The 24,676-nt window shown below is 37.2% G+C and overlaps 2 protein-coding genes across 4 annotated transcripts; both read right to left on the reverse strand.

Moving 5' to 3' along the window:
* Nucleotides 1–132: 132 nt before the first annotated feature.
* DIS2 (Arp2/3 complex, 34 kD subunit p34-Arc) lies at nt 133–5,478 on the reverse strand. Of its 2 annotated transcripts, XR_005511366.3 has the most exons (11): nt 5,336–5,478; nt 4,880–4,946; nt 4,557–4,764; nt 3,271–3,440; nt 2,782–2,859; nt 2,159–2,291; nt 1,985–2,076; nt 1,542–1,598; nt 771–842; nt 402–673; nt 133–300 (listed from the first exon to the last, which is right to left on the reverse strand). XR_005511366.3 is itself a non-coding variant. In XM_039125352.3 (10 exons), the coding sequence occupies exons 1-10, from the start codon at nt 5,395–5,397 to the stop codon at nt 647–649; spliced, it is 966 nt and encodes a 321-aa protein (XP_038981280.3). In that variant the 5' UTR covers nt 5,398–5,478; the 3' UTR covers nt 133–646. The 2 variants fall into 2 exon arrangements, 1 of the variants encoding a protein (XP_038981280.3); XM_039125352.3 differs by having other exon boundaries at nt 133–673.
* Nucleotides 5,479–7,443: 1,965 nt separating this feature from the next.
* On the reverse strand, nt 7,444–19,232 carry LOC103713342 (zinc finger CCCH domain-containing protein 8-like). 2 transcript variants are annotated; one of them, XM_039125350.3, is made up of 12 exons: nt 18,372–19,225; nt 16,089–16,336; nt 11,910–11,969; nt 11,709–11,807; nt 11,491–11,541; nt 11,190–11,411; nt 10,520–10,557; nt 10,392–10,438; nt 10,190–10,263; nt 9,941–9,994; nt 9,264–9,407; nt 7,444–7,896 (listed from the first exon to the last, which is right to left on the reverse strand). In XM_039125350.3, the coding sequence occupies exons 1-12, from the start codon at nt 18,739–18,741 to the stop codon at nt 7,744–7,746; spliced, it is 1,560 nt and encodes a 519-aa protein (XP_038981278.3). In that variant the 5' UTR covers nt 18,742–19,225; the 3' UTR covers nt 7,444–7,743. The 2 variants fall into 2 exon arrangements, with proteins under 2 accessions (XP_038981278.3, XP_038981279.3); XM_039125351.3 differs by lacking the exon at nt 7,444–7,896 and having other exon boundaries at nt 9,270–9,407; nt 10,129–10,263; nt 18,372–19,232.
* Between the last annotated feature and the right edge of the window lie 5,444 nt (nt 19,233–24,676).

Raw genomic sequence — 24,676 nt, forward strand, 5'->3', positions numbered from 1 at the left:
CTACATTTCCAGTGCAAAATTCCTATTTTACCTCTACTTCATAGTAGGGCTACTTTTTCCATTGCTTGCTTGCAACTTCTCCCCGCAAAGAGCAATACACACTTTTTAAAAAAAAATTGGGAAAAGGTGGAATTTATACGAAAGGAGATTAAAAGCTTGCTAATAATTTATGAACGTTTTAGTGTCACAACCAAGGTCACCATCGTGCCATACAGGGGATACGGAGACCCAGAAGAGCAGAAAAGAAGCAAATTCGCAGCAAGGCAACAAGCCAGTTTTCCTCGAAAGGTATCTCAGCAACTACAAGGCAAAATGATCACCTGTTCTGATCTTGTTGTAATGGTGGAGAACCCCTTTTTTGCTACATGGGAAGGCAAAATGATCCACAAAGTGAAACGTACCTGGGTTGCGCACCACCATCGCTTGACAGGCAAACGTCCGTTGGGATGGTTATTTTCCAAATGAATCACATTGTTGTGTTTTCTCAAACTACTCTCCTAAGCGTTTAGTGAGACGAAGAAGATAAGAGGCATCCGTGCACCAACTGCTGGTTCAAAGAGGCATCCCGAGAAGAACAGATCTTAAAGTCGATAGAGAAATGGGTTCCATTTACACTTCTTCTAGCTTCCTAACCTTGACGTGAATTTTAACTGCCACGTGCTTCCCTTAGACTCTGTATCAAATGAGAGAAAAGGATATAAGCTTTAATAGCGATTTGTAGGATAAAATTGGTCCCTTTTTCCCAAAAAAAGGAGAGCAATAACACAAACCAGTCGTTTAAAGGATTTCCCTTGCACCACCTTCTTCGACTTTTCTGTGTCTGGTTTTGCACGATCCAGAGCCTGTTGCATGAAAAAAAAAAAGCAACAGATGATGCCTGCCTTTCCAAAGCTTTATAAGGAAAATTTCGTTGAAAGACAGAAGTATTGATTCAAAACCTTGGAATTCATGCCTACCAAGGGTTCAATCTCCAGCAGAAACTAATTTATCACAACTTCAACAGGCACCTGTTAGCGGACCATTTATCTAGGCATATTTTCTTTTTTCTTCCACTAATTACCACAACTTTAACAGGCTCCTTTTGACTGATGATTTTATTTAGTCATGATTTCAAATATTATTATTTTTTGCCAAATTGATTCAATAGCTAGTCCTTAGTAAAAAATAATATCCAATGAGGCAGTTTCACTTTTCAGTAACCACCGGAATGCCCAATAAATACTGCCGTTGCAGGTAAATCAGCTTGCCGCAATACTTGGTCTCCTCCCCTTCCAGACACCCTCCCGCAATTTTTCATCCTATCTCAACTCAATCTTAAATTCTCAAACATTCCAACGATGTCCGTGAAATTTCTGCTGGAAATGACTTTACAAGAGATTTAACATTTCATTTTAAAGCTACCATAGGAGCATTTCATTTTAACATTTCATTTTAAGACAATGTTCTTCTTTCATGGAAGGAGCATAAAATCTTTTTTTTCTTAATGGAAAAGCAAGGAGCATAAAATCAACACAAACAACAACAGGGATTGCAAGCATTACCTGAATTAATGACTCCACCCTACGCCTCATTCTGGTGTGCATGAAACCTTCTGAGCACTGTTGAACAAAAGGTAAGTGTTTTAACCCAAAAAAATGCGAAAGTGCGCCCCTCCCCCCTCCCCCACCTCGAAATTTATTAAAAAAGAAGAAAATTCTTTAAAAAATACAACATCGATGGTCCAATAAGACAATATTAAGATTCTATATCATCTTCAAAGAAGGGGACACATGGTGTATGGTGAACAATTCTGGAAATACAAACATCAAGTCTACTAAAAGGGCTCTATTTTGTGTGGTTGCACCAGCAAGATTAACATGAGATAAGGTGGCGGGTGTGGATTTCACAATTTTGAAGTATCAGAGTGTAAAAATTATAAAGAAATATATGCAAACAAACTATATATTGTGCCAAGTAAAAGTGGAAAGCTAGCTAACAAGATCACCTTTACGTGATAACTGACATATGCATGAAATGTCAACAAACTCCAGACAGTTCTGTCCAGTTTTTTGCCTTCAACATGCCGGGGAAAAATAACTGCGCGTATAAGAATGTCATAGAATTGAAAAAAAAATGAGGACTGAAAAGAAAAATGCATCGTCATATGTTCAGTCATTACCGAAAGTAACAAATCCAGCATTTGCAGTTAGTGCTTCAGCAGGAGCTCCTTTCAACTCAAGAGGAGGTGATGGGGACCACATACAAGGAGGGGCATTATTAAGTGCAGCTGTACGCCTTGCTTCCACAAATTCCTGAAAATAAAATTTTCATATCAGCCTTAAGTCTAGATAATATTGCTTCCAAACCCAGCAGGCACAAAGGGAAAAAAAGAATAGAATATTGCTAACTGGCTGTGGCCAGTAGTATAAAATAAGGCGAAGAATCCCCAAAAGGGTGAAATAATCCATGCAGCCAGCTACAAAGAACTGCGATAATGCTTAACGGATAGGATCATGGTTGTGATTGTCAAATGAAACTTTGATTGACATGATAAAACTTAGAAAGCATAGCGACATAAAAACTACAGTGATGAAATTGCACCATCTTGTACTCTAAAACCACCAATGTTAGTAGGAAATTACATACAAAGATTGCAAGATCTTTGTATCATTCTGTTAAATTTAACAAAGCTGTCCCCAAAGCACACTTGTCTAATGTTAGATGGAATTCAGTTCTTTGTGCAGCACACCAAATAAGATTAATGCTGAATGCATATTTGGAAAGTTACAAGGGCCCATTTACCTGCAAGAAAGACGTTGCCAAAACAATATCGATCGAATCCTGGAACCTCATAGGATACACCACGGTGACTTTTTCTGCCTACAAGAGACCAGATTGAATGATTTTAAAACCTTGACTACTCTTGGCTAGGTTGTAATCCAAGTCAGAAATTAATCAACAGAAGCATCTGGGATTCTTAATCTATAAAAAATTTCTCTAACATTATATAAACACAATAGATTCTTGAAATCAGAAACCATCTGCAGATTTTCTGCTAAGACCCGGTACTTGATAAGCCAACTGTCTGCTGTGACAAAAGATAAACATGGAACTGCACACAAATAAGTTTTTCAAAGAACTTTAGAATAGTTCAAACTTCAAAGCAAGGTCAAGTAAGATTCCTTTTCTTTTCTTCTTTTTTCTTTTTCTTTTGTTTGGTGAAGCGCAGGTACAAGACATGTCATGCCAAAGTAAGCAGAGTAAGAAACCTACATATAAGAATATCTATACCTGGGGAACAAGAAAAAAAGATTCCTTAGGCCGATGCACAAGAGCAACAAGTTGATCAACATCAGGAGCAACTGTCTTCGATGCAAGATTCTTCAAGACCATTCGTAATGGAGCCCCTAACACAACTTCTCTCACAGATGCAATTTTCACTAAAAGTGCTTGCCTTTGTTCTGGAGCATCACAGAAAATTAAAAAAAAATAATAATAAATCAACATAATACAAAGGCATAGAATTAAAGTGACTAAAATGTTAGGAAGCTCACTAGTCAGGGAACTGCTCGAGGCCTGATACAATAGATAACAAAAATAGCCAAGACCATATAATACAGCCAACTGGCTTTAAAAAAGTAGACTGATTGCAACAAGTTAAAAGGACACCATTCTTAGAAGGTACAAAAATCTAATTTCACCCAACTTAACTATGTTAGCAACCTACGATTCATTCATTATCTAACATAATCTCAACGTTGTCCTCCAACCCTTCTCTTCAGAAGTTGAAACAAAGTCTCCAAATTTTGCACTGCCTATATTAAATGCCATTCTTAGGTCGATATTATCTTCAAAGCTTTATTTCTGCTTCTTCCCAGTCCTTGCAAATGCACAGATGCACTAACAACTTATGCAAGATTATGCAAGCTGCAAAGGGTTTGACACACACAATTTTGCCATAGATGAACATTTTGAATACAGACCATTGCCTTATATGCTGCCTTAAGTTCAAGCTCTCTCATCATTAACAACATATGACCCATTTACAATCTTCAACTCTAAATTTCACAAGTCAATCCACTTAAGTTTTAGCAACTTTTATTTACTTCAATTGTACCTTCAGGGCCCAGAGTGCCTTCAAAATCTCTACCTATTCATACAGAACCTTTCGTTAGATTAGGGAAGCCACATTTCTTCAATTTGAAAGCAAGCAGTACCCTCACAGATGTTCAAGTCTTAACAAAATTATAACTTATAAACAACTCAATAAAATTTAGAATGCCTCTATGAACTCCATTGAACATTTGATATCAATATTCTAAGACTAAGCTTTATAATTATTATATTATAGCACTACCATAAGAACAAACTAGCAAGAACCAATTAGTTATTTCCTAAAAGGTGTTAATTTGAACTGCAACAACAAAATGCCAACCCACACGTTCTATCAAGGGGGAAAAATTGATACTAACAGAAAGGAATTATCCTCACAATGGAAATCAACCAATGGATTTACTATGTTTCCACCCATTCATAGCAAAAGCTCATAATGACCTTGGAAAGGAAACTCGCAGAACCTTCATTTGATGGAAGTTTCGACAAATAGAGCTTCATGGTGAGATTATATCCATCTTTCGGAGGATCGAGAATTTGCACGATTGGCCCATACGCCGCCTTAATAGCCTCGATGGCGCCAACTGGAAGACCGCTATGAAAAGTGGCTTCCGGTGGTGGAATAGGCAGCGATGCTGACAGCACCATCACTTGAGGTTTCTTCATGGAGACCTGCAATCCAGCCAGAACTTTCATCAACACCAAACATATTACCAAAAAAGCGCATCTTTGAACTCAAGAATCAAATTGATGTCACAAACACAGAAATCCTTTCCATTTAGATCACCTGTATATGATAGCGGACATCGCCAAATTCGACTGAATGGCAATCAAGATCCACCCCCTTCTCTGGACTGCAAACAATGATATAATTGGATATCAAGAAACTGGACAAGTATTAAAATTTTAAACCAAAAAAGTAAACAACAATAGATCTTTCGGTCCATGGGAACCCTAGATGTGATGCACAAACCCTAATTCATTTTTCTTTCTCAGATTGAATCTTCTTTTATCAATTGGTACAAAAAGGCAATCACTAGAGTCGTGAAAATCCTGATTTAGTGAGAAAAGAGAGCCGTTAAAACCGAAGGTTGTGGAATAGTGGAAAAGATCGATCCGTGCTAGCTTTAAACAGTTGGTAGAAAACGATCGATGAAGAGAGCGAGCTATGATTAGAGAGAGAAGAAGAGAGGAAGGTAGGAGGGAAAGAGAGAGAGAGAGAGAGAGAGAGAGAGTCTCTCACCTTTGGACGCGACCTTGCAAGATTTGAAGGAGAAATCGGGACGTGGACTGCAGTAGAATCATTGCTTCAAACCTAAGATTCGATTGTTAGCTCAGGGGAGGGGGGGGGGGAGAGAGGGTCTGTTTGATGGGGATGGATTAGTAGAAGCCAGATTTGTATGCTTTGATTGACAGGATTACCCTCGTCATGACTAATAAATTATTCAAATACCCAATCGATATGACTGATGTGCACACTCTTCTGATGAGAAAAGGATTGCCAAACTCCCCCTCCCACCCCAATCCTTCCAAAATTTATATTTACACATATATCGCCATAAAATTTTATTATTATACAAATACTTCTAATATAATGATTATTCTGACTATGTTAAAAAAAATATATTTATATTAATTAAAAATAAAATAAAATTTTGAAATTACGCTAATGTTCCTGCCTTCTTTTCTGCTATCGAGATCGCGATCTATATCCATGTTTATCCATTAAGAGTATTTTAGTCATTTTAATTTAAAATCGTTAATTTTTAATATTGTTAGATAACATGGGTATATATGCAAAAATAAAAATAAAAAAGATAGAATACTAAAAAAAAAAAGTGTTTTACGAGAGTATGCATGCAATTATTAATTTTAAAAAAATAAAATTTGATATTTAAAAGAATATTTATGTAAAAAAATAAAAAAAAAAAAGAAAAAGAAAAAGAAGGAGAAGAAGTCGTATAGGTAATGAAGGTATTTTATTCTCGAGGGTCGGTGGTAAGCTGCCAGCCGTGCCCGAAGCAGGGCTGGGGACGGATGGCGTAAGCAATTACTTTAATTGCGTCTTCATTTCTCTGGTAAAGATGCCTTCTTTGCGCGAGACGATACTCGTTATAGAAAGGATTACTGCCGGGACTCATCATGCAAGGAAAGCTTTATTCTTTTACACCTCACCTTAGATTTTTCCATGTCTAGAGAAGAACTGAAAACTAAAAACCGAACGTACATTGCCCAAAACTAAAAGCTAAGCTAAACATCTACCATATATTAGCCTAGGGATTATGTTTTTTTAATAAAAAACAACATCACAAGTAATGGTATTTAAGGTAGTTGCTCTAATACCTGACTATAAACTTGTTATGTGAGTATGTTTTTTTTTTTTAAGATCATGCGGCATCCTTTAATTTTGTTTTTTTTAACTAGAGAGAGGCCCAGAACAGACCACAGGGTTACGGCTTATTTCTAGGTACAAGACCCGAGACAACAAACCCTAACAGATTAATCAACTAATCAGGATAAAACCCTTCACATAAAAAAAAATACCAAAAGATCTCTGCCTATTAGCAGTATCTAAGCATGCTTATTTTCTTATCCCAACAAATTTGTTGCGCTTAAAACTTCATGTATTTGTTGCTTCAACATAGAAACCTGAAAAGAGCAGCAGTCATTTTGAACATGCTGCGGCATGAGGGAGCGTAGTGGTCCCTAAGATCACATAACTCCGATCCATAAAGCAATAAACTTTCCCTTCCCAAAGCGTTTGCATGGTTTACTTCCGTGCCATTTACAAAAGAAAATTACATCAGCAACTTTTATGCCATCAATTGAATAAGGTCACCCTTGTGGCTTGTTTGGTTATCCTACAGAATTGGGTTTAAAAAAATCCTATACGAATCAGACTTGTTGGCCCACCTAGCTTGTATTGTCTAAAAATTTGTCCAAATCCAACCCAAATTCTAGCCTTTGGGCTGCAAAAAGAAGAAAAAAAATATATAGCAAACTTTTTTTATTTCCTACAGAATTCAGACTGAATAATATATGGTAAATTCAAGACCATACTTAAATGGATGACCCAATTTATGAATCCTCCAGGACTTTCAACTTAATCCTATATGAATATCCAAACAAGCCTTCGTACTCCTGGTACCTCTTCATGCAATGCAGGGAACATCATGATTAGCAATGAACGACTGTGACCACCAGAGGTTGACACTGGCTCTCAAAAACAAAATTGAAAAGGGTGAAGTAAACCAAACATTGTTTTGCTGCACGCTTTCATCAGCAAGGTCTATAAGAAAAACTTAATGCTTATGCACACTCTTAACAGAGCCCTAAATGAAGAAACCTAGATATTACTTGTCCTTCCCATGCTGGAGAGGGGAGAAAAAGGGTTACCGTCCTTTCTGCATGCATGGCTAAAAATATACCACAACATTGTTGGCTGATAGACAAACAAGCAGGAATACTTGCCAAAAACAGCAGGTTAATCGTGTTCATCAGCTAATCAAGCAAAGTAATAATTGTTTTCAGTAACAGTGAAAATCCTCAAAAACTAGAAGCTGCCAAAAGGAGTTGTCCAACAAACATGCTGGGGAAAATTGTTCTCTTAATGCTGTCCCTCAGCATGCAGCAGCATCTTTGTCCTCCCCGCTATCGGTGGAAGAGACCGGTTGCAGTCCCACTTCCAGTTCCTTGACTTGCTGCCATAGCAATGACCTCTCCAGGGGGCGGGTGGTCAAACTTGCATTTTGCACCAAACTTGCATGTGCCTGTCTTCATGTAAAAGAAACAGATAACAGCACCCTGCAATAACAGTGGTTTCTTGATTAGTGATTTAAACTCTCCGCTATTTCAACAGTACGGTCACTGCAAATGATGACAAAATATTCTCCACCACATAGCAGTGAGGATCCAGAACTGACCCTACGGCATAGGATTTGCGCCTCAGGGAGGACCTTGTAGCTTATTGAATATGACATGGCATCGTTGAGGGGCCGTTGGCTCACCTTTTATGAATTTCTACTACTGTATGACTTCCGCCATGTTTGATAATACATTACTTCAATTAGAACAAATTCTTGTTTCAGAAAATACTGTTTGTCTTCCTTTTTCATATAAAAACAACACTTGATGAACCATTCTTGCAATGTATATGAGAGGTACCATGGATGGTTGTGATCCACCAATCTACTTGAAGTTTTTTATTGCCCACACAATTTGACAAATACACTTCCACTTATAAACGTGCACTTTTTTCTCTTCCTTTTTTTTTGGTAAGGCATTATTTCTCTTCCTTAAAGTAAAGGATTGAACAAAGTGGAGTCCACTAATATAAGATGAAAGTAGTCGTATGATGTCAATATGAATGATTCATAAAAGAACACATGAAGAGGCATTCAGGAACTTGGATTTAATATTGGAACAGAGATACCTCATGTTCTTTTAACCAGCTGAACAGATTTAATTGTATCTTGTCACTTTTATGAAAACAAGAAATTAATATCTTGCTCCGAGTAATGCTAGCTACACCAAGATTATGCTTCAAATGGAGTAATACTCTACATATGGAAGCCCACCAGGAGAATGGGAACATATTTTCATAGTTGGGGTTTCAGGGTAATCTACCTTTTGGAGCAAAAGCTGGAGCAAGATCCATTTTGAGGACCGACACTTGATGCAAGTCCTCCCTACTATAGTACTATACAAATGTCAGAAAATCAAGGTGACTTGAATGCTCAAAAGGTACATGCCGCATTGCTTCAGCAAAGAAGACAGGACAATATACAGCAAGGCATTAAGAAGTACCAGCTTGGGTGGTGCAAAAATATTGATTTAGGAGATCAAGATGATGTATGGGTATGGGCCATGGTGAGGCATCCAATAATGGTATACCATTATATTTTCCCAGCTGTGTATTTCAAAATAGACAAAATCTGGGATCCTCACATACACAGATGCAATAAACAATGGAATTCAGATCATGTTAATTCATAAAGAAAAACATGAAAGCTGAAAAAACAGGTAAGGACAAAATGAGACCACATCTTGAAGAAGTTTATTTGGAGAATCAACATGAAAAGAAAGTGAAAAAATGATCATCAAGTGAATTAACTTCCAATCCCGAAGACAACTTATTAAACAACTTTAATGCAATGGTTTTGACATCTTACCTCTCTCCTTGGGAGCCCTGAAAGGGTAAGCTTGAAATTCTGTTGAGGAGCCTGCTTTGCATCTGAGACTGGTGCTAACCGGTCAATAGGGTGGTGAAACTTGCATCTTTCTCCAAACTTGCACAGGCCAGTCTTCATATAGTACTGCATCCTCAATTGTACACAACAATTGTAAAATCGCTTTAGCAAAACCAGCACCCTAGAAACTTAATTAGTTGCATTTACATGGCTATAAAATGAAGCAAGCATGAGAGAGAGAGAGACTATAAAGATGGACAGAGAACTATTGTTTTGACGAACAATATCAAGGTAGCTGAATCCTAAAAATAAACATATAAGAATAGAAAAGCCATCTGAATAAGAAGAAAAATCTTATATGACAAAAAATATTATGTTATTGCTAAGACAAGTTAAATTGCTATAGATAATAGTCAGTGTACAGCTATATAGTACGTGCACATAAACATGAGATATAGGTAGCAGATACACCAAAGCATCCGATATGGTTGTATGTGGATCTCAGTAACATATTAGTAATTTAGAACATGTAACATTATAGAAATAGACTAGCATATAAAGATGCATTCTTGGCTACACATGTAATTGGTCCTGATGTCAAATGAACTCTTGATGCAGTAAGTAGACCAAGCATGAAGAGGAAGCTATCAATAACGTACATCACATTCAATTTCTCCAGGCCTTTGAGGATAGATAGTTGGAATGACTCCAAGCTGCATCAGCAAAAAGGGGTATAAGCACACCTGCTAATAGTATGCAATTTGGCATATAACAGTGCATCTAAAACCACTAATTATTCAACACGGCAACATGATCGTGCTAGCTAATGTTATTTCTTTGTCCTTACTGATGCTTGGGCTGACTGCAGATTTATACTCTGTAAAAAAGTTAGCAGCTGGATTTAATACCCCAAAAGGCAAATTAGTTGCTGGAGAAGGCATAATAGCTTGTCCTAAAGAAGATGCCAATGGTGGATTAAATGCTGCATAAGACACCAATCCAAATGACTGCTATTAAAAGGTATAAAGATAGAACTGAGAATTTGGTAACATTCAGTAACATTTTAAATCCAGATAGCAATGTGCAACAATTGAAGTACAAATAACGTACAATTTCTGTCAGGATGGTTGTATCGGCAAGTAGCACCATATTTGCAGCTGAATAACAGAGAGAAACAACTAAATACTAGAGAAAAAGATTGAGGTTGAAACAACTTGGAATCCTGCAGAAAGTTTCACCTGCCAGTCTTGAGATAAAATGGACAATCTGCTTCATCCTACAATAATAGATAAAACAATGTAATTTACTCATATAAAAAACAGTTAATAATCTTAATTAGTTAGGCAAATCAGCTCACGGTTATTACTGACATGGTTTCAAATCCCGTTGGGGTACCCCGCGGGACGAGACAGTATACCGCCTCAAGTGTCAAGATGGTACTGTCCCGCCATCATCCCAGCATCCTGATCTACTATCCTAGGACATCTACTGTCCCAAGCGTCGGATGGGGCTGGATAGCTGTGCATCCCGTTTGATAGAAAAAAACGGGATGGCTCTGTCCCACGGGATTTAAAATGTTGATCACTAAGCATACTTTGCAATCATTTCTAGAAATCTATTTGCTGAAATTGCTCGGATGCAAAGCAGAAATGAAGGTATATGAAGAAATTATGTAACTGCCAGATAAACAGAATATGAAAAATATCAGAGTTCAGACAATATTCAGATATCACATAGTTTCTCATAATGCTATGACCAGACAAGCAATCAACTTCAATTGCTATATAGAATCCTAAACAAACTCGTTCAAAGTTAATTCTAGTGATAAGTTAACTGCCAGCTTTCAATCATTAATTTCTTTGCTTTGGCAAGAAAAATCCCAACAAACATTTGAGTATATGATGTTACCAGACGTATGGGCAGTCCCTTTGAATTATGCAACAGAGCAGGGGTGATTGGAATATGTGCCTTCGCTAGCTTTGGATCTCCGCCTGCTGCACCATCATCTTTCTCTAATTCCATCTGCCCTGTGTTATCAGTATCTTCTCCATGTGATGGTATTTTAAGATCCTTTGGATGATGAAATTTGCAATTTGGACCAAATTTACATTTCCCAGTCATTGCATAGAACTGCAAAATATTGGAAGTTTACATTAAGGAGCAAAACAAATAATCCCACAAAGGAATGCGTGAAAAACAAACATCTCACCCAACATGATGACTCGGATGGCCTAACTGGTAACACTGAGTTTTCAGTCCCCTGCAGTTCCATAAAATAGATATGGTGAAAGAGGAAAAAGGAGAGAAGGGGGGGGGGGGGGGGGGGTGCGTGAGAGAGAGGAGAGAGAGACAGAGAGAGAAGAGAGAAGAGGTGATGTGGGGACAGGGAAAACCAGTAGGTGCACAAAGCCGATGCCGGGAGTTTACCTCCCCACCAACTTCACCAGCAGATGCATGTAATTTGTCCTTTGGATGGTGGAACTTGCATCGATATCCAAATTTACATTTTTGAGTCTTCATATAGTACTAGACATCATAAGAACAATAATTCAGATTATACACAAAAAACTGAGGTTTCATGGAATGAGCGATGCAAACAAAAGGATATGAATAAATCCAACTCCCCACAGAGCAGTCCGGTTCTCCTGGCCTCTCAGGAAGAGATTCACTTGTAGGGACGAATGGGATCTGCAAGAACCAGGAAATCATTTACTAAAAACAATATGGAAGATCAAATTGTTTATTATTTAGTCTTGGGGAAAAAAAGCAGCAATTATGCTCATATCCCAGATTCTTGAAATATTTGCCAACTTGGCCTGGCTTATCAAGGTCCAACAAAATGTGGTCATCTTCAACCATAACAGGTAAACAATGTGATCTGGACATGAAACAGGTTTCTAATGCTGGATGTCAGGAGGATTCTGACGTATGTAACTTTTAATGAATCTGATAGCCCAATAAATCTGAATGTTATTGACATGTTACAATATTGTTCTGTACTTATGCAAAGAACAAATATCAGCGAGACTAATAGCCCATAGTCTGATAAATCTAGAAGATCTAACATGATGTTAGTTTAAACCTGAGATATTTAATTAGAAGTGCGAGATTTGACATGGTATTATAATTTGGTTGTCAATGACTGTCATGAAGTAACACATTCAAAATTCCAAGAATCTGAAGCATTCAGTTACTATATGTTGTATATATTTTATTTCTTCTCACTCTGGTTATCAATAATAGCATGTATCAATGTCATCAAAAAAAATAATAGCATGTATCACATGGATATAAAAGAGCTCAATAATCCTAGAAATATCATTACTTAAACCTTTCCATATTCAAAGAAACTTCAATTTATGGGGTTCAGATGTCTATTCGATTTCCAAATCTGACAAGATTCTACAATGTCACCTAGAATGAAAGAGCTGGTTAACAGTTGGTTCAAGCAATGAATACTTAATCATGTTAGGGCACTTTGCCCTTTTAGAATTTTGGCAGTGAGTGAGATCAAAAGAGGAATTATTCGAAGGAATGGCATAAATTGAAAACTTTGTCCAGGTCAGCCCCCACAAACCCACCCCACCCACTCTTGATCTTGGGCCAACATTGAACAAGCCAAAGGACTAAGTAGAAAGAAAGTTAAGCATCTGATAAAGCTTTCAAAAAGTTCCACAACACCAAAAAAATTAAGCTATACAATTAGATACAAGAAAAGGATGACACTCTAAACTGACAAAAACGTTTTTCCAGTAGCCTCTAAAATTAAAAAACTGAGAAACAAAATGTAAAAATAGTATGGAATTTGAATGGATGCAAAACCAGGTTCCTATCAAATTAGAATAATAAACTTTGTGAATAACAACTGATTTAGACATAGAGGTTTGCTAGCATAAACAGTGCTACATATGTTAAACTATCATATACTAAAAAAGAGGGAGTTGAACCTTAAGATCTGTCAATTTTTTTCCAACTTTCATTAGTGTTTCTAACCAGATCTCATCAAGAACAAAAATTACTATACTGGTAGGTTTTAGTAAATATTAAAATAAACTGCCCTAGTCCTCAACAGCATTTTTTTTCTTTTACACCTGTCTCTCTTTCTGTCTCCGTATATACTCAACATATACTTTCCTAACACATCTTCTCACGGCCTTGAAAGGCCATATTCCGGCAGCAACATTTCATGAAATGAGTCAAAACAGGTCAATTCAAGATCATTGGTTTACTACCGCTTTCACAATGACAACTAAGCAAGAAATATATTTTATTCATACAATCTGATAAGAGCTTCTAATTTGTATGTACAGCCATTGGTGCTCAATTTTTTCAACTTCTGTAGACCCATGCTAGTGATGCATAGTATCCTGTATCAGTGACACAATGAGACATATAACTCAGAACTACAACTTTCAATTATTCCATTAACAAAATTTGAGAGTAACTGGCCAGTTGAACCCCTAAAAAAAATCTTATCAACCATATGACCAACTTAGAACATATGGTCAGATATCATTTAGTTTCTTGGTTTCCATAATTTCAAAAGAAGCTTCTAATACGCGAGCATAAGAGACTTTGTAGCCCCATAGAAAATACATGCCTCCAGTGCACTCCCAATATCTAAAAAGCCTCAGAGTCAAAAATGGTTGCACCATTGATGCAATAAGGGTTCAGTATATTTCCATCCACCAGAATCTTATTATGTTATGCAAAACAGTCAGCAAAACCAAACATATGTGGATATAAGTGGATTTGAATTTTCAAAAGAAATATCAGGTAGCTTTGCTGAGGGGTGAACGACCTCAGCATGTTAAGCTATCCATACTCTTCCAGTGTTATCCACTTGCCAGTGCATAGACATTAATCAGTGACAAATTAAATCCCATATTTTAGTGTCACCACAAGTTTAAATCATGACACCTGAACGGTTGCCTTGTCTATAGTCATACCAGCAGTCATAATCTGAGCTGCCAAATAGATGGAAGGTCATACGGTGTTCTTTGCATGTTTCATTCAACATAAAAATAGCATTCAAGTGAAAGACACATGTTAGTCCACAAGCCTTGAATTTAGCAATAGTTGCTTTCATGGAAAAGGATAATGTTTGCAAAGAAAGAAGGCATAATAAAACAAAGACTATGAATAATATGAGTCCTGAGAAACAAATGTCTAAAATCTTATTGCATTGCTTAGAAAAAAATAATACATGCCAGAATACAAGAATTTGGTTTATCTTTAACACATCTTTCGAAGATAACTTTTGTCATTCCACCTTATCTACTTGCTCACTAGAAAAGGAGAGAAAACATTTTTTTGACAATTTTGATCTTAGACTTGCTCACTGCATAGTGAGCCACTTTATAAAGGTTCACCTCTTTAAACCAAAAAATTTTCAGAAATAAGCCTGCAATGAATATCAGTGAGTCTCATATCTTTTGTTAGCCACTCATTGTACATTTGATCATGTCCAACCTGCTTAAAATAAGTAGGGGCCCAGATCTAATTTGATAGATATATAGGGCAGCAACTAATTACTAGTACAACTGTTCCTCAAATGTACAGAAGATTTTTGGAAATTTCTATACTATCATACAATATAATAAACTATTGGTAATATATTTAATGGACAAGTTGAGAATAATAAAAGTAAAAATCGCCCAATTCTGACTCACCAAAACACATTTCAGATACCAACTCACAACTTGACTTGCATACATCAGTGCATGTAACCACCTTTCAAGCACAAAAAAGAAATGCAAAACAAGAAACACATCCACTTTAGGTTTTAAAATACCTCCAAAGAGAATATTAAGTTAATTCCCAATTATATAGATAATTCCTCTAAATTCATGGCTGCGGCTGGACCTTATATATAGAGCCCCTAACACAAACATAAAACCATCTAAACTACTCAGCAGCCAAGATACATCTAAGATAACCCAAGTACTGTCTTTACCCAGAAACTACAAAAATACATATGGTAATAAGGCCCAAGCTCAGAGCTAACTTGTGGTTAGATTTTAACACAGTTTTTGAGAAAACAAAAACGATATTCAAACTTCCTGCCCTGGTGTATGCATCAATGATTCTGGAAAAGAATACTCCTGTTTGCGCAAGAATTATTATTGAAGAAAATGTGATACGCATCTCTAACAATTATTTTTATAAAACCTTAGATTAAAGATATAAAAATTTGTAGTAGGTCGCAATCCACATGCAGCAAGAGTATTTCTGAAAAGGTGTAGGAAACAGAAAACCAACAGATGTTCATAGCTCATTGGCATAAATAAATGGACCCATGATAAATTTTATAACAATGGATACAGATGGAAGTGCAAATGGACAATGCTACAAGACCACCTATGTTCTACTCAAGCAAATTTTGCCATCAGTTATTATGATGCTGAGAAAAAAACTAACCTACAAGATACGTTTTAGCATTAAAGTAAATGGTTTTCACTTTTGAATCAATGTAGTGTATAATAAGTAGGAAAATATTAGCTTTCTAGGATTCATAACGCAGAATACTATACAAAAGCAATATGAGTTATTTAAGAGATATATATTCATGATAAGCAATATTCTTTTGTATGTTGGCAATTTAAATACTGTAATCATAACATAGTATATATTATAAAATAAAGATCAAATAAACTCTTGATTGCTAGTATAGTATAAAATATTGCAAAATTGCATCGGCCCCTTCATGTTAAAAAAAAGACTAAATATGGTTCACGACATTATTACATACTAACAAATCAACTCACCGCTACCCACTATATAGAAATAACATTAATAGATGGTCACCTCTTTCCAGTCTGGGATTCCACCCTCAGGAACCCAAATAGGATGGTCGAACTTGCAGGAGTTTCCAAATTTACAGGTTCTTGTCAACATATAGTGAGCACAGTCCTTCTCTCCTGGTCGCTGTGGATATATAGGAAGATTGCTTGCAGTTTCAGGTCTAGAATGTTTGACCAAAGAATTTGAAGAAAATAAAGCATCACTTTGCCCAATAGTGTTATGGCTTCTCAGAATACTCTGATTGTAGAAAGCTATATGTAGATAATAGAAAAAAAATTATAAGAAAACTGTGATATACATAGATAATATTACAAAATCATATATTTAAAATAAGTAGTATGATATCAAAGAAGATCTGACTACACTCATAAAGTATAAAACTGGTCCTATATAAATATAATTCAAGTAGCAAGAATACAGCCCATCTAAAAGTCATCGAACACACTATTTCAGTAGTTTTACAGTATGGCAATACTAATAGAAACTAGGTAATCAAACTGTAACTGTACATAATAAAGTAAAATAACAAAACCAAAATAACCGCATTAAGAATGTAATATCTGAATTTCAAAAATAATAAATTACATAAATAAAATATGTGAAGCAGATTAAATCTAACTAAGAAGACTTTTGTAGTCAAACTTGCTCATAAGTTGGCCAAAATATCCGACACTTGTTCAGAACCTATTAATATTTTTTTATTGAATCTCTAAATAGAGAAACTTCATCTTCTTCGTACTTAAGATCCAAAGGTGGATGAAATGGAAGTCCACTTAACCATGTATAAGATGAGATAATGCTCCTTAGAATGTGTTTGGTGTTGATTCTTTTTTATAAAAATGAGACAGAGAACCAGAAGCTTAGTTTTCTGTTTTCTCCTAACAATTTATTCTTGTAAAAGCACTTTCCAAAAAAATGTTTTTTTTTTAAAAGTGCCTTTCCTGATTAAAAGTAGCTAAAGTACTTTTTTTAAGCAATACCAAGCAAGCTCTTAAAGCAATAAACTAAAAAGAATGCCTGTGCAAAGAAAAGCATGCAGACAGGCATGGCAGGAAGTGGGGAAGGCAATAAACTCATCCTATCATGTCGGCCATAAATATATAATGCATGTACAAATATATACCATTGACACAAATCTTCTTCTTCTTTTTCCATTACCAAATGTAAGTAACAGCAAAAACATAGTTTTTGCAAAAAATCCCAATCAATTAGTGAATTAGTTGATTAAGAACTGCAGCAGATTTCTCCAAAGCCATGATGGTACCGCATTGAACAATCCATATATTATTTGATGATTTGGGATTAGCTCAGGGAATAATTCAGCTAATGAAGCAATGAATAGTTTGAATTTTTAATAGTTTGGAAAATACTGCTATCAAAATCAAATATTTGGAGAATACTCTTCTCACAATCAGGAGAATTCAATAATCACTATTTTGACTCCAATCACCAACTTGGTGCCCTGTAAACTTCTGTTAAGAACCAGCATTTTGACTACAGCTGGCACCACGTTTCCTAGAACAGAATTTTTTCCTAAAAAATATTTCCTTCAGCATTTCTATAATAGTTCTCAGTTTCTGCTTATTCTTATCATATTTGCCAGAATCAATTTGTGGCACACTTTTAAATTTTTTGTTTTTAATAAAGTAACTTTTCACAATGTGGAAATTGCTCTGACAGATATGAGCAGGACAGCAATGGAAAATTTGTTGAAGCTGCTTGAAAACATTTACATGAAACAAAAATTAAGACCGGCAAGAAGAATTTTGTGGTTTCAGCTCGAGAAAAGAAAATGTGAGTGAGAATCAACATACTTAAAAAAACGGAGCATCTTAATATGAAACGCCAAATGAAAAAGATAGTTAGAAATAATAGGTAAAAATCCTAAAAGGTACTTGAAAATAGCACCAATAGTTCCTAGAAACAAATCTCATGAATCTTTTACCATCAATATGATATAAATACAACCTTATTGTTAGTTGTGATATCAAAGTACGTAACTGAAGCCGCTTTTCCCTCTCGTCTAATTGAGTCTAGATTCTCAAGCAATCTATACTTCCAGATACTGTCCCAGCTTACTTCGATTCAGTTCTAGCTGAAAGACCTTCAGCCATCGAGTTTTAGCTCAAACCAACAAGGCTATCGAATAATGTAACACAAAAATAACCCCCAAATTTTATCGCAACCGTGATCCATATTCTACGATCTACACAAAGGCTCAAAAGATTCACAGAAAATGATACAAAAATTATCCAACAAAACCAAGGCAAGGGCTTAAACTCTAACCTTCCACAGACCGCTTCGCACCACCAACCACCATCGGATCCAAGGCAGAACTTGCAAACAACGCCGGAGATACCGCGTCCCTCCCGATGCCTCCGCCGATCTTGCCCGCCGCCGATAAGCTCCCGGCGGCGCCGTACCCGGCTATGCCGCTGCCGGGGAGCCTCAAGGATCCATCTCCCGACTTCGCATACAGCGAGGACAGCCCATCCGAGTACATGTCCGTGTCCGCGGCGGCGAACGGGTCGACGCTGGAGAGCCTGGAGGAGCCGCCATCGGAGAGGTAGCGATTGGTGGCGCGAAGCGAGTAGGAGGAGGAGGCCCCCCCGCGAACTCCGTAGCTCGAGCTATAGTTATAGATCTCTTTGGACATTGGCGGGTAGGGGAGAACGACAGCTAGGGTTCTTAGAGAGAGGAGGAGAAGGAGAGGAAAAGGTGATGGGAGAGAGATTTGAGCTCTATTTTATTAGGGTTCGGAAATAGACGGAAGGAGCAGCGCAGAATGCCGTTCCCGGGCGGGATGATACAAGATAGATGGGCTTTAAAATAAGATTGAAGAAGTCTGGATGATCGTCTGTGGGTAATAGAACGCGCTATTCTCTGCGTGCAAAATATGGTTGATACACATGGCGGGGCCACGCGATGCACCGGACTAGTCCAGCCATTTATTCGCTCCCGTCGCTGAACCCTGTTGTGCCCGGCTCACGTTGCGCCCAAGTCGTTCGTTGTGCGATCTCGTGCATCGCAGGTGAACGTCTCATGGGGCGGGGATACGTGATGTTTGAATTAAGATCGGCATATAAAACAACGACGTTAATCAGCTTATCATTAATTTGAATTGAAAGTGGAAAACCCTTATATACATTTTCAACATAAGCCTTTTCCCTTAAAAAAAGGAAAATTAATTACTCGTAAAATGGGGGAAATTAATGGCCTTGAAATTAGATTTTAAGGGATTTGAGCGTTTCCACTTTCTAATGGAATCGAAATCGAAATGCCCTGTATTACTTGTAAGAATATTATTAAATTAATATTCTATTAAAGTGTCCCACATACCCTATAATACCCGGGTTATTACTAGTCCAATTGTATTTATGAGTAGAAGACCTATTAAAAAGAGTCTTTTGGTTTTTTTGCTGGTAGAAAACCTATTAAAAGAGTCTTTTGGTTTTCTTGATGGTGGGAAACCTATAAAAGAAATAAGAGACTCTAGGGTTCAAACCTATAACATAATTTGTACCTCTAACCATCGTGAGACACTCTTGAGGAATGTTGTTAGGATGATTCTACTCTCTAAAAGCAAGAGCAAATTTTAACAATGGATACAGGTACATCTTTATGGTTTTATATTCTGCATTATGATTGTGATTAATATGATAATTCAAGATATTTTTGATGTATTTTCATATTTGAAATTATAACATTTGGTATCAGGTTGGCGGATTATTATATTTTTCCATTAATATTAAGAACTCATGGGGATCCAGGACTCTTTTTTTTTTTTTTACTTGCTAAAGTAGAGCCATGATATTGCACTTGTATTTGACAAATGAATCAATTCGTTCATTAAAGTTCTGATGTTGTTACATGAATGAATACAAAGCCATTCACTGTATTCATGCAAGCTGCTGCGTTGATGCTGGTAAATTGCTTTGTATTTATTCCCTGATCAACCACTACAAGAACCTGCCATCATATAAGGTTTGGATACGGTTTGGCTTGGTATGAATTATCTTTGGGCTTATAAAAGCTTGGGCTCTTGTTTTGGTTTGACAAAACCTCCTAGGCCTTAATGTTTCAGCCTTAGGTTTGATTAGAGGTGGGCCTGGGCCGGGCCAGGCCCGGTACGGCCCGATGCCCATCTCTAGGTTTGACCAAGGTTTAGGCTGGCCTTGCGCCCATAAACAATAGGCAGGGGTTGACCCGAACCCACCTAAAATAATTATTATATTATTATTTTAAATATTATTTTATTTTCAAAAAAAGAGAGCAAAAATTATGAAAATTATTCTTATTACCTCTATATTACCTTGTGCCCATTATGTGTTAAATTCTTAATTGTTAATTGAATTTTATTATGGTTGGGCATGTATTTGTATGTAGTAATCTTAGTTTATTATATGTAAAATTCCTATTTGTACTAAAATCAAGTGAGAATTTGTTTGCCCAAAGGTACAAAATCTTACCTGATTTTAGATGAAAAATAGTTGACATCATAATTATGAATGGATAATATTGGAGTAAACATTTGTATGTTAGGATCCTCTCAAAGGTTAGATCTTAATGATACGATTAGTTCTTTCACTAATTTTAATATTGGAAGAAACAATTTGTATGTGAAAATTTTCTACCCAAAAGAGGAATTTTGATGATACTACTGGTTCATCCACAGAATTTAAATGCCGGAGAGAACACTTGCATGTTAGGATCCTCCCAAAGGTTGATTTTAATGATACACTAGTTCATCCATTATGATTTAAATTCTAATTATTGTATTTATGAGTGTCTAATTCAAAGCACTAATGTGAATAAATTGAAATTCTTTGCAGTAAGTGTACCGCTCTCTTTACATTCACAAGCATCATCTGTTCCTATACTGAATGGGAGTAACTTTTCAGAATGGGTGGAGAGAGTCAGATTCACCCTAGGAGTTTTTGACCTAGATTTATCCCTTTTGACCCCAAAACCAGCTGCTCTTACTGAAAACAGTAGCAAAGATAAGAACGACCATTTCAAAGCCGGAAAGAAATCAAATAGGTGGAGCCTTATATTTTTGAAAATGACCACAGTTGGAAACATCAAACACTCACTCCCTAGTACAGAGGATGCCAAAACTTTTTTGACAAGTGTTGAGGAGAGATTTCGCTCAGTAGATATATCTTTAGCGGGGACCTTAATGGATAGACTTACCACCATGAAATATAATGGGGCTAAGGGAATGCAAGAGCATATCCTTGAGATGACAAATATAGCTGCCAAACTTGAAACTCTAGGAATGAAAGTAGAGGAGTCCTTTATTGTTCAATTCATCCTGAACTCATTGCCACCTCAGTATGGTCCATTCCAGATGCACTACAATTGTATCAAGGATAAATGGAATGTGAATGAGTTGGCTAGTATGGTGGTTCAGGAGGAGATAAGACTAAAACAACAAGGAACTTTTTCTGCTAATTTTGTGACTTAAGAAGCTGGAAAGAAAAAGCACCATTATGGAAAAAAAAAGAAACAAGCACCACCAAAGGGAAAGGGATCTGCTAAAGGCAATCAAGCTCAAGGAAAGGATGCAAATTGTCATTTCTGTAGGAAGCCTGGGCACATGAAAGCTGAGTGTCCAAAACGTAAGGCTTGGTTCGAAAAGAAGGGTAAGTTTTATGCTTATGTATGTTTCGGATCAAATCTTGTAAACGTTCCTACTAATACTTGGTGGTTAGATTTAGGTGCTAATGTTCATATTTCCTTAACAATGTAGGGTTTCTTTCAAGCCGTACACTAAATCTAAATGAACATTTCATCTTCATGGGAAATAAGAATAAGGCCGAAGTTTTAGCCATTGAAACCTTTTGTTTAATTTTGAGTACCAGTCATTGTTAGACCTTCATGATACTATTTTTGTGCCTTCTGTAAGGCGTAATTTGATTTTCTTATCAAGATTTGACATTGATTGCTATTCTTTTCCTTTCAGAATGGTTGTTTTAGTTTATTTAAGAATGTTATTGCTATTGGTTCTAGTTTTCTTTCTAATGGCCTTTATCAGTGTTGCCTTGATAATATCTTTTTTAAAAATGTTTACACCCAACACCATGAAGTTTTCATTGGAATGAAAAGGAACATGATTAATGAAAAGTCTTATGACTTGTGGCATAAAAGATTGGGGCATATCTCCAAAGAAAGGTTGCAGAGATTAGTAAATGAAGAGATTCTTCTAGTTTTAGATTTAACTGATCTCGGTATATGTGTGGATTGCATTATGAAAAGCAAACCAAACATATAAAGAAAAGTGCCACAATGAGTAAGGAGCTTCTTGAAATAATTCATACAGATATATGTGGACCTTTCTCCACAGAATGTTTTGGTGGAGAAAAGTACTTTATGTTGACCCCCTAATGGATTTTGATGAATACAAAACACTAGAGTATAATTCCACTTATCTTAACAATTTATTTGAGGAATTCAGGTGTTTAATTAAGAATATTGTTAAGAAATGTCTAGGCAAGTTCTCATATTTTTCAAGGATTTATTGAAGAATTTGTGAGTTGAAGAAAACAGATCAGGGACAGCCGAGACGTCTCCGGGTTGTCTCAGAGACGTCTCTGGCACGAACAGGAAGAATTGTCACGTCTGGAGACGTCCCCGGCACCTGGCGAAGCGTCTCGCAGGGTCGGAGTCGACTCCTGACTCTGCGGAGTCGACTCTCTCAGAGGCGGCAGAAAGGCTGATTTCAAGGGATGCGCGCGAGTCGTCTCCGAAGGACGCGGAGTCGTCCCCACAAGTAAAAAGCGGACTTCCCGAGACGTCCCCAGAGAGTGCGGAGTCGACTCTCTCAGGGGATTCCAGAGGACATGTTTTTCGGTGATACAACTACGGAGTCGTCCCCGAAGTCGCGGAGTCGTCCCCATGAAAAAAGCGCAAACATCCCGAGACGTCCCCGTAAAGTGCCGAGCCGACTCTCTCAGAAAAACAGAAGAACAAGCATTCAAGTCGTTCTTCTTCAGAGACGTCCCTGTAAAAGTGCCGAGTCGACTCCAAACAACGTCAAGAGAAATTTTATACAGCCGAGACGTCTCGCGTCGAAGCGGAGACGTTCCCGGAGCGCCTGGAACGCGACTGACACACTTTTTCAGGTAAATTTGAATTTCAAACGGTCATATTTTTGTGTCTAACGGATCTATTGCCTTTTGGGCTATAAAAGGGAGCTTTTAAGTGCCTTCCAACAACTTCTCACCAACCCAACACAAGATCATTCAAGAGAGAAGAAAGAAAAAGAGGTTCAAGGGAGTTAGAGCTTTCAAGAGGAGAAATCAAGTGCATTCAAGCTTTCCCATCTGATTTCGTGCTCAACTACTCACTCCCACTCGGCATTCAAAGCTCACATTCAAGCCAACACGATCCACATCAGAAGAACCACCATTACCCACGCTTCCAACGGCTAAAAGGGTTCTTCCGGGTTTTATTATTTCTCATTGTTATATTCGCTTCATTAAGAGCTTTTAAATCTTTGTAAAACCTTTGTTTATTGTGCTTGTTCCAGTCAAGAGACTTGGAACAAGGGATAGGCGTCCCAAGCCTAGGTTAAATTAGGGGATTGTAGGGTTCGTTGTTAGCCCGGGGTAAAACAACGAGTTGGGTAGTGAACTCGCAAAACTACTGTACTGTAATCGCTGATTATAGTGGAAATTCCCGAAGGTGTTTGGGGAGTGGATGTAGGAGCAGTGGAAGCTCCGAACCACTATAAATCTCTGTGTGTTTGCGTTTGACTGTGATTGCTACTTTAAGTTTTACCTTTGGACATACACTTGTGTGTTTTATTTTAATTAGTCAAAAAGTTTTAAAACACCCAATTCACCTCCCTCTTGGGTGACCATCTCTGGGCAACAAGTGGTATCAGAGCGGGTGCTCTGTGTATTTCTTGAAGACCTAACCGTCTTAGCCAAAGATCTAGATGGCAACACCCTTCAACAATGTTCCTGCTGAGGGGCAGGCAACCAATAGACCTCCACTCTTCAATGGGACAAATTATTCCTATTAGAAGGCTAGAATGAGGATTTTTATTCAAGAACAAGATTATGCCTTGTGGAGGGTTATAATCAAGGGACCACACGAACCATCTCACATGGTTAATGGCATTCAAGTTCCCAAACCTGAGGAGGATTGGGATGAGAATGATAATAGGATGGTTCAACTCAACGCTAGAGCCATGAACTCATTATTTTGTGCTCTAGATGTGAATGAGTTTAATAGAGTCTCCACATGTAGTTCCACCAAGGAAATATGGGATAGGCTTGAAGTTACCCATGAGGGTACCAATCAAGTCAAAGAATCAAAAGTGAACATTCTGGTTCACAAATATGAATTATTTAAGATGGAACCCAACGAAACCATTTCATGCATGTTCACACGTTTCACTGATATAATAAATGGTCTAAAGAATTTGGATAAATCTTACACTAACCCAGAACTTGTGAGTAAAATTCTCAGGTCCTTGCCAAAAGCATGGGAAGCGAAGGTCACGGCGATCGTAGAAGCTAAAGACCTCAACACATTGGGACTTGAACAACTATTGGGCTCATTGATGACGCATGAGCTCACAA

The sequence above is a fragment of the Phoenix dactylifera genome, chromosome 1 (genome assembly GCF_051530095.1).
Source record: "Phoenix dactylifera cultivar Ajwa chromosome 1, Ajwa_hap1_PhDact_Kaust_v1.1, whole genome shotgun sequence".
NCBI lineage: Eukaryota > Viridiplantae > Streptophyta > Magnoliopsida > Arecales > Arecaceae > Phoenix > Phoenix dactylifera.

Coding starts and splice junctions, on each gene's coding strand:
- DIS2 (XM_039125352.3), bottom strand. CDS start 5,397: ATGATTCTACTGCAGTCCACGTCCCGATTTCTCCTTCAAATCTTGCAA. Junction 2,077..2,158: donor TGCTGGATTTGTTACTTTCG/GTAATGACTGAA, acceptor TTATACGCGCAG/TTATTTTTCCCCGGCATGTT. Junction 1,599..1,984: donor ATGTCAGTTATCACGTAAAG/GTGATCTTGTTA, acceptor TTTGTTCAACAG/TGCTCAGAAGGTTTCATGCA.
- LOC103713342 (XM_039125350.3), bottom strand. CDS start 18,741: ATGTCCAAAGAGATCTATAACTATAGCTCGAGCTACGGAGTTCGCGGG. Junction 11,970..16,088: donor GAATCCCAGACTGGAAAGAG/GTGACCATCTAT, acceptor TGGTTCTTGCAG/ATCCCATTCGTCCCTACAAG. Junction 11,412..11,490: donor CATCCGAGTCATCATGTTGG/GTGAGATGTTTG, acceptor AATATTTTGCAG/TTCTATGCAATGACTGGGAA.